Source organism: Felis catus, chromosome C1 (assembly GCF_018350175.1).
Source record: "Felis catus isolate Fca126 chromosome C1, F.catus_Fca126_mat1.0, whole genome shotgun sequence".
NCBI classification, from domain to species: domain Eukaryota; kingdom Metazoa; phylum Chordata; class Mammalia; order Carnivora; family Felidae; genus Felis; species Felis catus.
In genome coordinates, this window is record NC_058375.1 from 12522627 (window position 1) to 12535165 (window position 12539).

Below are 12539 nucleotides of genomic sequence, written 5' to 3' on the forward strand. Positions count from 1 at the left end.
CGGGTGAGATGGGCGGCCGAGGAGGAGTCGGGTGGCCGTCGGGAGCAGGGACGGATGTTAACTTCAGGGTGCCCCGCTGTCCGCGGAGCAGGCCGGTGGGGGAGAAGGTCAGGCTGGAGGTGTCACCGCAGAAACGGTCTCCAAAACCGAGAAACAGGCGCGGTCGCCCAGGGAGGCATCTTCGAGTCAGGCCCGAGTCATGAGCCTGGCGGTAGCCCAGTGGTCCCGTGGGAGGAAAGGGGGCTGGGAGAGGAGCCCCGGAGAGGGAGGAGAGCAGAGAGAGGGTTGCAAGAAGGGAGAGATGGGCTCCACTGGCTTGGGCACCTCGCAGCAGTGGGGGCAGATACCCCTCCTCCCACCCACGTGGTTCCGCAGAGAAAGGGATTGGGTCGGGACAGGGGTTGCAGGTAATGCTTGCACAAGGGGAGCAGGGGAAGCTGGTGGTGGGTGGAGGAGATCAGGGAGGTTTATTTTATTTTATTTTATTTTATTTTATTTTATTTTATTTTATTAATTAATTAATTAATTTAGAGAGCAAACGAGCGAGGGAGGCGCAGACAGGGAGCGCGCGGGAGAATTCTAAGCAGGTTCCGCACGGACGGCACAGAGGCCGATGCGGGGCTTGAACTCAGCAAACCCGTGAGATCATGACCTGGGCGTAATCCAGAGTTGGACATTTAATGGACGGAGCCACCCGGGCACCCCTCTTAGTGCCTGTTTGTTTATTTAGAGGGTGAGGGGCAGGGGAGGGGGAATCCCAAGCAGGCCCCTCCCTGTAAGCACAGAGCCCGACGTGGGGTTCAGACCCACAAACTGTGAGATCATGACCTGAGCTGAGATCAAGGCTCGGACGCTTAACCGACTGAGCCACGCAGGCGCCCCAGTGTTTTAATTTTTAAGAAGGGCGGTCACGCAGCATCTTTATGGTGGCGGGGCGTGACCCGGGAGAGAGGAGCTGAGGTTCTCCTAGCTGTGTCATCTTCTCCCCAGAAGGACCACCTCCCTCCTCACAAACCCTCCCTCCCCCCCTCCCTCCCCCAGCCCCCAAGTTCCTCCCCTTCTGACATCAGCTCAGGGTCCAGGGGCTTGTTGTCTAAGCGGGGTCGACATGAGGAGGGTGCCGGGGTTCCCCCATCGGGAGGCCCGTGGGGCTGTGAGCACCCGGGGTGGGACAGGCCAGGGGAAGGGCCACTGCCCTCCTCGCGGAAGGGCGGGAAGCAGGAGGCACACGGCCGGTCTGGAGCCCTGCTGGAATCCAGCCGTGTGAAACCATCTCCCTGACCGAACCCCGACTTCCCTGCTTGGGGAAGTCAGTCCCCTGCATCCCGGGAGAGGGGGGCGGCATGCCGGGCACCAGAGGGGGGATGCCCGCTGGGTACAGGTCAGGAACCAGGACGCCACCTTCAACTCCAGCCCCTCGGTCTGGGAGGTCGGGGCTGCCGGTGTGGAGGGGGCCGGAGCCGTGGGCCGGCTCCCATCTGTGGTGTTTGGGGAGCCAGGCGCCGAGTCTCCTGGGGGCTGTCTGTCGTGTGGTAACGAGTCGCACCTTCTGGCGAGTTCCTGTGCGCGCCACGCCACGTTGCAACGTTCGTTACCTTGTTCGTGGCTCATCTTAACCCGAGGTGCCCCCCTCCCCGCAGTGCATACGCAGCTAAGCAAGTTCTGGCAAATACTGGAGCCAGGATTGCAATCAGTCTGACCCCAGAACCCCTGCCCCAGGCTCTGATCTGGAATGAAACGTGGGCCCGGAATCCACTGGGCTTCTGTGGGATCACTGCCTGGCGGGAAATGTGGGCTCGGCACCCCCCTTCCGTGCTCAGGGAGCCTCCTGCCCTGCAGGTGCAGGTACAGACCTCCTGTGGACGGGAACTTGGGCCTCTCCTTTGTTCCTTTGTCCCCAGGCCCCAGCTGCCCCCCCCTTCCCTGGCAGGCAGTAGGTGACCAGTGAAATGTTTGTTGAGTGGGGGATGGGCGAACACCGGCACTGTCACTGGGAAAGTTGCTGGAGGTGAGCCTGACCCCCCCCCGCCCCCGCTTTCACCGGCGGGCTCACCCCATTTCCCATGGAGGGGCCCTTCCCTGGAAGCCCCAGCTCCCCCAGCCTGTCTGGAGGCCTGGGCTATTTCTGCAGCCCGGACAGTCCATCCTTCCCCTAGGTCAGCTTTGTCAACTTGGGTGGAGTCAGGCACACCTTCCTTTCCTGGTCCCGCCTCGTGCTCCCCGCTGACGTCAGGCAAAGGCTTTGCCGATCTGAGCCTCAGTTTCCCGTCTCTCAAAGACAGGGGAAGAAGCCTACCTCTCAGGTTTGGTGCTGGCATGGAAATGCCCCGTCTCTAGACTGAGCGACTGAAGCCACGCCGGCACTAACATTACTGTCGGGGGGGGGGGGGGGTGGGGGTGGAGTGGTGTTTCCAGGGAAACTGAGGCTCAGAAGGGTGAAGGGGAGGCAAAAAGTCAACGCTGCCCCTGTCCCGCCTCCAGACCGTGGGCCGTGGGGCCCCATCACACAGCCCACCCAGGACGTGGCCAAGGGCCTGGACCCTCCAGGGATGAGGACAGGAGATGAGGGCAGGACGGTTCAGCCCATAGTAGGAGGCTTTTCCCCCGGGTCCTTCAGCCTGGAGCCTCTTGCCTGGGCTGGATTCCTGCAGACAGAGGAGTTAATGCCCTAGGGGCTGAGAGAGGAGGGGGGGCACCGGGGACCAGCCTGGGGCAGCCCTGTTTATATATTTCCCAGGCGGCAACTCCCAGGGATCCCCCCCCCAACCCCTGCCCCGAGGGGTGCTGAGTGGATGGGCTCTTCTGCCCAGGGGCCTCCTCCTGGGGGCTCCTCCCCACCTGTCCTGCCTGGGGATCATTGACCAGGGACATGCCTAGGAAGTCCCCGGGGGAGGAAGGCTGGGGGCTGGGGGTGCCTACTCTGGGCAGGGACAGAGCCTCCATTGTATGAGGCTTCAGCCATTGACCAAGCCCCGCTCCTGCCCGCAGCCTGGAGGGAGCTCCTCTCAGAGCCTTCCTCCCCCATCCCTCGAGGGAAGCCCATTGAGTGGCCTGGCACCTAGTGGGTGAGAGAGCCGGCCTCCTTGTCCCTCTGGCATTTGGAGGCTTGTGAGGGGCAGGGAAGCGCAAGCCCCCCCCCCCCCCCCCAAGTGCCCTCACTTGTTACCGGCCTCCTGCTTCTTGCTGGGGATTTTGCTTAGAACCAGCCTGAGGGGCCTGCCCTGGCTCTCCCCGCTCACAGCCCGGGGACTCCCTGCTCAGGATTGCGTGGCCTGGGACACATCCCTCAGCCTCATCGGCCTCGTCTGTCAGGGGAATGAAATTAACTCAAGTGTCCAGCGTGCAGCTTGGTGCACAGCCGTGTCAGCTGTCATTTTGTGATCTCGAGAGTGATGAGGGTCACAAAGGACAGGGTCGGGGACGCCTGGGTGGCGCAGTCTGTTAAACGACTGACCTCGGCTCAGGTCATGGTCTCGCTGCTTGTGAGTTCGCGCCCCACGTCGGGCTCTGTGCTGACAGCTCAGAGCCTGGAGCCCGCTTCAGAGTCCGTGTCTCCTTCTCTTTGCCCCTCCCCTGCTCCTCCTCTGTCTCTCTCTGTCTCTCAAAAATAAATACACATTAAGAAAGAATTTAAGAATAAAAAAGGACGGGGCCAGGAGTCTGGTGGGCAGTCGGTCTGGGCTTCGTTGAGCAGTCTGCAGAGTGCGATGGCTGTCTGTCCTTGGGACGGCTGTCCGTCCCCAGAGAGCAGCAGGGACTCCAGGCAGGGAACTAGCACGCGTTACGAACCCACCGGCGTGATCAGGTGCCATTTCGTTTACACCTGCGTCTGAGAGTCAAGGGCAGGAGGCACCAGAGGATTAACCTCCTGAGGTCTGGTGGCCGGAGAGGAGCAGCTTTAGCACCTGAGTCCTTCCTTCCCGTAGGTCTCTTTCCGGGGCTCTGAGTTCTGGACGTGTGCCCCTTGCTGTGGCTCCTCCGGCGTCTTCTTGGACGAGGCGCCGTGTCTCTCCAGGCTTTCTGGGAGATGATGTCTCCCTCCAGAGCCCCCAGCAGGTGGCTCCTTGCTCTGAGGGCAGAGCTGTGGGCGCCCTGCTTCCCCGCACGCAGTAGCTGCGGGTCCCCCCCACGGCCCAGCTGGCATCCCCGCCTCTCCCTCCCGGCTCCGGTCTTTCCGGACAGGGCCGAGGATACCCGAGGGGTCTGAGGTCCCCCCCTGGGTCATGCCCTTCTTTCCAACCGGCAGGAAGCCCAACACCCACAGCTGCCCCAGGCCCAGGGACACGCCGGCCGTACGGGGTCCACAGTGAGTAGATCCCAGGCAGGTAAAGGTTCTCAGGCTCTCGGGTTCGCAACCCCTGGGCTTAATTCGGTGCAGTTGAGCGGCTGTTGTCTAGCATTCCAGACACTGAGATGACAAGAAGTCACAGCCCACTGAGGGAGACAGTTATAATAGGGTGTGTGTGTGTGTGTGTGTGTGTGTGTGTGTCCCAGAATCACTTGTGCCCTTTGAAAATAGACTAGACTTTCCTTGGTTGCATCCCTGAGCTGTCAGAATCATGGACTTGGGACACATGTATTTTTTTTTTTTTTTTTTTTAAGTTTCACAACCAGCCTTGGGAACCGTGTCATGAAATCAGTGGGTTTTGAAGGTTAAGTAGGAGTTTGCTTGCTGGCTGTGAGAGGGCGTTCTAGCTGGAGGGCGTAAACAGCCTGAGCAAAAGGCCCAGAAATATAAACCAGGTTGGCAGGGGCAGGGGCCTGACGACCCTTATGAGGGCTGAGCATGGGAGCTGCTGAGGCCCGAGAGAGGTCAATGGAGAAGGGGGAGGGGCGGGTCCCTGAGGGCCTCGCTTGGGTCCTGGACTTCATTCTGGAGGCGAAAGGAAGAGCCTGGGGGTATGTGTTGTGGAATTGGTCACTGTGGCAGCCGAGGGTCGGGGGCAGGTCAGCCAAGTGTATGTCTGACAAAAGGCCAAAAGTCACAGAAACCTCTGGAAGGGTGCAGTTTCGTGGAGAAGCCCTGGTCCTGCCCGGCCCAAACTCCTGGCCTTGCTGGCCTGTCCCACACGTTTCTCCTGGCTTCCAGGAGACAGACACAGGTGCCTCCGAGACCAGGTTTGAGATGGCTAGGGGGGCTAGAACCTTTTTCTTGTTTCCCTCCAAGCAAAACTGGGTGGCGGGCCCCTGTCGTGGAGCAAGGCCGCCGGACTCGGCTATGCCAGCATCAGCTGCTTCCCCAGCTTCTGGGACTGACTTCCTGCCTGTCTGGACCCCCTGCCCACTCTCCCCTCCCCTGTCCTCTGGCCTCTCTCCCCAGAGGCCAGCCTCCCCTGTCCTCAAACGCCTGGCCCAGCCTGTGCAGCCTCCCTGACTTTGCGGAGCCCCTCCGGGGGTCTTCTCCAGGCCTCCTGTAGGAAAGAGGGATGGGGCCGCTCAGGGATTGGGGGTGGGAGGTGGCTCCGACTGGGGTGAGCCTCACGAACTAGTGAGGGGGAGGCGGGTGCAGGCTGGAGGACGGTCTCCTACCGGGCCTCAGGGCTGGATGGACCTTGAACTCTAGAGGGAAGGAGGAAGTGATAAGCTCTTTGATTAAATGAGACCCGGAAGGTACCTGCTCTGGTGAGCAGGGCGGCTGCCGGTGGAGGGAGGTGCTCATGCTGGCTGCTCTTGGGTGGTCCCCGTCATGGGCTCACCCTGCCGGGGTCCCCCTGCCTCCCAGGAGCTGGGGCTTCCTCCTCGGCTCCTCTCTCTGTCGCACAACCCCCGGCTAGCCATTCTGCACCCTGTAGCAGGAAACGGCACTGTTGAGGGGGCCTGCCCGCCTGTCCAGTCTTGACGGGTGTTTCCAAAGAGATGACCAACCCCCCCCCTCCCTCCGAAGAGGAAGAAGTCTAGGACCCACCTGCCGAGCTCAGCACAGTGAACGCGACAGGGATAGCAGCGACCGGCGTTTCCAGAGAGCTTGCTCTGCGCGTCTCGTCTCACTGATGCGGGACCCGTACGGGGCAGGTCCTCGTGAGGAAGGCGTCAGCTGCGCTGCGGGGAAGCAGCAGAGCCGGGGGACTGGAACTCAGAGCTGACACCGGATCTCACCCTTTTAACCGTGGCCCTTGTGTCTCTGTCCCTGCGGCACAGGCGTGCGGCCGCACAGGGCCCCTTCCCTCCGTGACGCGGTTTCCACATCTGAAAAGCCAGAGCAAGGTCGTGGTCAGTGTCCGTGCTTTCTGGTTCTGGTTCTGACCTGCTAGGATATTTTTTTTGCCTTGATCTTCTTTTTTTTTTTTTTAGAAACAGGAGTGTTTATTTTTGTTTTTCCTTATTTTAACGCTCACCCGAACCGAAAACATCCTAACTACCTGCCTGGGTTTCCTCGTGGGCCTTTTCGTCCGTGCGCTTTTCAAGCACAGTCCTCTACTCCGCTGGGCCGCTTGCGGTTCCCCGCCGGCTCTCTTCCACCAGCTGGACTGCCCCTTTTGCCAGAGACTGTCATGGCGAGAAGGTTCTGGAGCCCTTTTCAGAGAGAGACTCGTGTCGGGGTCATCACGACATATTTCTTCTGGCTCAGGCTCCCCCCCCTTGAGAGCTCCCAGACCACGCATAGCTCAAGGAAGACTTAAAAGAAAAAAAAAGAAGAAAAGGAAATAGCCAAGCCACTCGACCTGTTTGCTTAGCAAGTTCATTCCCACAGCCTGGCTCCTTGCTCGTAGGAGCCCGGGAGATAGTCTGGATAGGGGCGGTCTTGCCCACTTTATAGAAGGGCAGCCCAAGGCTCCGAGAGGCTGAGGAGGGACCCGAGCCCAGCCTGCAGGTGGATCCAGTTGCCCCAGACTCCCCTAGTGCGAAGTCCTTCTGTGGGCCTCCCCCAGGGGCCCTGACACTCCGGGGGCATAGAATCCAGACACAGGTCCCCGTTGGCTGTCTCCCTTTTTGGTGGTGACAGCTTCAAGGACGGGCATCTTGGTGTCGACTGAGCCTCCCAGGGTTTTGTGGTTGACCTCGTGTATGCTGTTGGGAGTCCCGTGGGGCAGGCAGTGGGACCCCATTTTACAGATAAGGATACTGAGGCTCAGCTCACCTGCCAGTGGAGATGAGACTCTGGCCTGGGTCCCCAGCTCCCAAGGTAGAGCTGTGCTCACCACAGCCTGTTATGTGTGTTCATGAGAGCCATCTACCAGTGTCCCCGGGGACCCTTCCAAGAGCTTTACATGAAGTTACTCTTTCTTTTTTAAAGTTGATTTATTTATTTTGAGAGAGAGAGAGCGAGAGCTCAAGCAGGTAAGGAGGTGAGGGGCAGAGAGAAGGAGAAACAGAATCCCGGGCAGGCTCTATGCCATCAACGCAGAGCCCAATGTGGGACTTGAACTCACGAGCCCTGAGATCATGTCCTGAGCCGAGATCAAGAGTTGGACACTTAACCCACTGAGCCACCCAGGTGCCCTCGAATTTACTCTTAATTGTCTTTTAATAACCTGGTGAGCTGGCTATTTTTTAGTCCCCATTTTGCAGGTGAGTAAATGAGGCCCTGAGATGGGGGCTAAGGAACTCGTCCAACGTGTCATGGCTACTGAGTGGCGGGACCCAGTCAGGTAGCCTGAACTTCTTCCTAACTGTTGTTCCATGAGGGTCTCTAGTGGTGGCAATGGCTGCTCCTTCACATGCACGCTTCTGAGACAAGGGGCGCATGTGTGCCAACGGCCACAGGCTATGGGTGTGCATGGGGCCGCGGGTCTGGGTCCTTGCCTGTAGCAGGTGCCCCACCCCCAGATTATCCTGCAGCAGGTGCCCCTAGATTAGTTTATAGCAAGTGATCCCCCGAGATTAGCCTGTAGCAGATGCCCCCCCAGATTATCCTCTAGCAGGTGCCCCCCCCAGATTAGACTGTAGCAGATGCCCCCCCAGATTATCCTGTAGCAGGTGCCCCCCAAATTAGACTATAGCAGGCGCTCCCCCAGATTAGCCTATAGCAGGCACCCCCTCCGTCAGATTAACCTATAGCAGACACCCCCCCAGATTCCAGGCTTGAAGTCCAGGGAGGGGTTGTGGTTCGAGGAGGGAGAGGATGGCTAGGGGCCAAGGCCCCCATTGAACCCTAGCGTTGTCACCCGTTCCCTTGCCTCTGTGACCTCAGGCAGATCCCCACTTCTCTGTGCCTTGGTTTCCTCATCTGTAAACACAATCATGCAGATGAAGCTTCAGGCTCCATAAATGCTGGTGTCTCCCTCCCTTCCTGGGGAAAGCCTTGGGCTCAGGGAGGAGGGCAGGGTGTGAATCAACCCTGAGGGTGAGGGGAAAAGGGAGGACAGTGGGCTTTCTGGCCTGGAGGGAAATGACCCTGGGTTTCTGTGACATCAAAAAATCATATTTAAGCAGCAGTTTGCACGAGAGCCTGGGTTAGAGCCTCCCTTTGTCCTCCTGTGAAATGGGCGTCAGTCTCCCTGCTCCGGAAGGACGGACCTGCGTGAGGAAGGTTCTCTGGCTGTTGTTTGATCTCTTGACTCGCAAGGGAGTTTGCAGACATTTGAGGTCCTTTCCCCAAACCCTTTGCTGAAGATAAAATTTTAGTCCGGACAGTCTTGAGCGCGTGGTTAGAAGGCACAGCTACCCGCTTGGTGGAGAGCAGTTTGCGTTCAACTGAATGGAAACTGCCGTTCTCCTCCTCGACCTGGCGGCAGGTGCCCTGTGGGTTCACGTCCATTTCCACAAGCCCCTACATATGGAGGCTGTGTTGCTCATAATGCCCAAACCCCGGGAACACCTCAGTGTCCAACGATAGAGATCCATCAATTATGATCTATCCAAAAAAAAAAAAAAAAAAAAAAAATCCCCAAACTCTGTGGCCATTAAGCAGAGGGAGACTGATGTCTGTACCGTTCTGAAATGGTTGCCAAGCTTCTTAAGCTTTTTTATATTTATTTTTACTTATTAAAAACAAATTTTTTTAATGTTTATTTATTTTTGAGAGAGAGAGAGAGAGAGAGAGAGAGAGAGAGAGAGAGAGACAGAGCACGAGCAGGGGAGGGGCAGAGAGAGAGGGAGACACAGAATCCAAAGCAGGCTCCAGGCTCCGAGCTGTCCGCGCAGAGCCCGACGCGGGGCTCGAACCCACGAACTGTGAGATCATGACCTGAGCTGAAGTCGGGGGCTTAACCGACTGTGCCACCCAGGTGCCCCCAAGCTTCTTAAGCTTTAAAAAAAAGGCAGGTACAGCACAGTGGGTGCGGCGTGCTCCCTCCTGCGTGAAACAAGATGTGTATACGGGACAGGTATAAGCTGGCACACACATGGGACATTTAGAGGGACTCCTAAGGGCCTAGTGACAGCGGTCACTTTGGGGGGGGCGGGGTGGCTGGGGGAAGGGAGACTTACTTTTTGCTGTGCAGCCTTTATACTGCTTGGGTTTCGAGAGGCACTAGAGTGTGGTGGCTACTTAATGAGTGTGGACCGGGTTGGGGGTGGGGGGGTCTATGGCCTGGGTTCAAACCCGGCTCCATCGCTTAGTACCTGTGTGATGCTGGGCAACTTACTTAACCACTCTGGGCTTCGTTTTCTCATAGTGTGGGTTAACAGATGTTAATATTTGTAAAGTGCTTAGAATAGCATCTGAGACGTAGCAGGCACCATGGGAATGTTTGCTGTTATCAATTAATTGCTATTTCCATGTGTCCTATATTTATTTAGGAAGCCAGTTCACGAAAATAAAGGCTTTAGGACTGGAGAGGAAAAAAACAGGCACCCAGCCAGTTTGTGGCAGGGGCTGATTGGGTTGGAGGGCTCGTGCTTTCCCTCCAGGACTGATTCTGTCCTCTACAGAAAGGTCTAGAAGGACAGCCCTTAGCTCGGAATCGGGGGAGTGCCGGTGGGGAGTGGGGAGAGCTCTTTCTCTCACCGCAGGACTTCTGGCAAGGTTGGCTGCAGGGCCCGGGAAGCCCAGCAGAGCCCCCACTTTGAGGTTGCGCTCCCGGCTCCAAGCATTTGGGATTCTACCCCTGTCTCTGGCCATCTGCCTCTCTGCAGCCTTTTACTTCCCTTACGCCCATGTGCCAAGGCCAGTGGCCCCTCGCCAGCTGGCCAACCCTGTGGGGCAGGACGGGGAGAGACAAAGAAAGAGTGAACGGCCTTCCGTGGGGCTGCAGGCGGGGCTGGTGCGAGGGGCCGGCCTCCAGGGAGCTGTGGTCAGTGGGCAGCGGGAGGAGGAAGTGTCCAGTCACATCTATGACCGTGCAGGCATGATCCAGCTTCTGGAACACAGGCGCCTGAGTGTGATCCTGGCCTCTGGATCCTGTGATCCTGGGGCTGGAGTTTGCCTGCAAGTCAGAAGGGATGAGAGGGGTTGTCTAGCCGGACCCACTGGGCTGCCTCGGGTCTCTGGTCTGGGGTGGCCAGGGTTTTCTGGGAAGATGGGGTTACGGCTCTGCAGCTGCTGGTGTTCTGGGTTAATGATTTATGCTGGGTGGGGGCTGGGCCCTTTCTGGGGCTGTCCTGTGCTCCCGGAGCTGCTGGGGAAGGAGCCGGAGAGCTGGCGGGCCGGAGCACCCGGCCGTGAGCCAGTGACCCCTTTCTGTTGACGAAACTTTGCCCTTAAACGCCAGCTAATTAGATTTCTGGCCTTTTTTTTTTCCCCACAGGCGAGCGGCTGGGACGGTGCTGGTTTGAGCTGGACCTTGTCTGATGGCTTCCTCCAACCCTCCTCCACAGGCTGCCATAGGTAAGGTACCCCAGGCTTCCCGCCCGACCCCCCTCTGAACGGGCCCCGGGGCTGGCCGAGGGCCACCGGCCCTGGGCGTGAAGCCTGCCCTGCTGGTGGTTGGCTGTGAGCTCTTGGGCAAGTGACTTCACCCCTGTGCCTCAGTTTCCTCGCCTGCAACAGGGAAATCATAATTTCCTTGTCACACAGAGTAGGCTCCAGACGAGGCTTGAGTCTTTACCTAAGATGCCCCGGAGACTTTAAACTTTGAAGGCCACAACCCTTAGACGTGACCGCAGCCGTGTCGTGTGCTTGGGGGGGTGGAGGGGAGTGAGGCTTATGAGTTGAGGGCAGCGACCCCAGGTTGGAGGGGAAGGCGTTGGGGCCGCCCGCCTCCATCTGCCAAGGTCCCGAGGTCAGGTCGTCTAGCAGCGGCAGGGTCACCAGAGTTATCGAAAAGAAGAAGAAGAAGAAAAATCCATGCTTATGCTAACAAATTATTTGTTGTTAATCTGAGATTCAGTTCGATGTCCTGTGGTTTATCTGGCAAAGCCTGGCAGTGGGGCCTCGGACACCGTAGGCAGAATCCAGAATCCAGAATCCTGGAGGAGCTGGACACCCTTCTCCCACTGGGCCCAGATTCCTGTCCGTTTATCCTCCTTTGGGGGACGCAGATAGCAGAGAGGTCCCGCCTGAGGGCTTTTTTTCACCAGCCCAGCCCTGCCACTGACACCGTGGGCTTGGCTGAACGACTTGGTGACTCCGTGGCTGTTTCATCAGCCGGAAACACGGGGTTGGTAATGACACCCTCTCCTGTGCTGTTGCAAGGTTTAAATATATGTGAAGCCCGGGTGTGTGGTGATCAATCGCTCAATGAATAGAAGCTATTATCACCATGGGGTGTTGCGGGACAAGGCCAAGTGTGCCGGGCTCTGAACCCCGGGCCGAGACCAAGGAGAGGTCCCCTCCTCCCTGAGCCCTCGTGTTCTTCTCCGAAGGGTGGGGACCAGCACAGTGAACCCACCTTCACGGTGCAGGGTGGCTGCTCAGGCGTCCTGCCTCCCCCGGCCTTGCCGGGGTTGGCTCTCCCGAGGACGGGAGTGCGTCCAGGAACATCAAAGGCATATGTGGCTGGTTCTGGTCCTGCCACCTGTCGGGACGGGTGGGAAGGGCTCAGTTCAGCTCTCATTATCCAGGGAGGGGCCTTCTGATTTTTCCTTCTGATAAGGAGCCACGTCTGGTTGCCTTGGGTCTCAGGAGCATGGGAACAGGGCTGTGGGGACCAGGGCATCTTCTGATGCCCGACTGTGGCTTTGATCCCAGGATGCCCCCTGCCCTGCCTCCTGCTGCCGTGGGCATTTTGCACCCTTTCTCCTGCCCAGCAACAATGAGGAACACAATGATTTTGCGATTAAACCCATTCGGTCCCATTCAGCAAACATTTGTTCTGGCTGCATCTGAAACTCGGGCCAGTGCCACCTGGTGGAGACAGGCTCTTTGCCACTTGCGGATTCTCTGAGAACTTCCTGTGGTCTTACTAAGTGAAACTCAAATCCCCTGAAACACCTCTGCAGTGTCCTGTCGCTGCCCTCCTCCTCGCTCGCGTCTGCGCCCCCACTGGCTCACGGGCCGTTCGTTCCCTGCTCCGGCCGTGGCCGCAGCCTCTGGAGCACCAGCTCGATACGAGCCTGTCGGACCTTCACTCGTCCTGCAAGGCCCTGTGAAGGGGCAGCCCCCCCCCCTCTGCTGTCGCTGGGCACTGGCTCAGTCCCTTGTGTGCTATGGCCATCTCTTGCCATATTTGCCGCCCTCCTCACCTTCACTGAGCTCCTTGACGTGAGGGGTCCCGTCT

General features: G+C 58.5%; 1 protein-coding gene across 7 annotated transcripts in view; it reads left to right on the top strand.

Moving 5' to 3' along the window:
* Nucleotides 1–12539, top strand: part of ARHGEF10L (Rho guanine nucleotide exchange factor 10 like) — a 155543-nt gene that overhangs the window by 39920 nt on the left and 103084 nt on the right. For all 7 annotated transcript variants that reach the window (XM_045035163.1, XM_045035169.1, XM_045035162.1 and 4 more), the window contains exon 2: nucleotides 10629–10708. In XM_045035163.1, the coding sequence (XP_044891098.1) occupies nucleotides 10672–10708 (37 nt within the window). In that variant the 5' untranslated portion in view covers nucleotides 10629–10671. The remainder of the gene's footprint in view (nucleotides 1–10628; nucleotides 10709–12539) is intronic.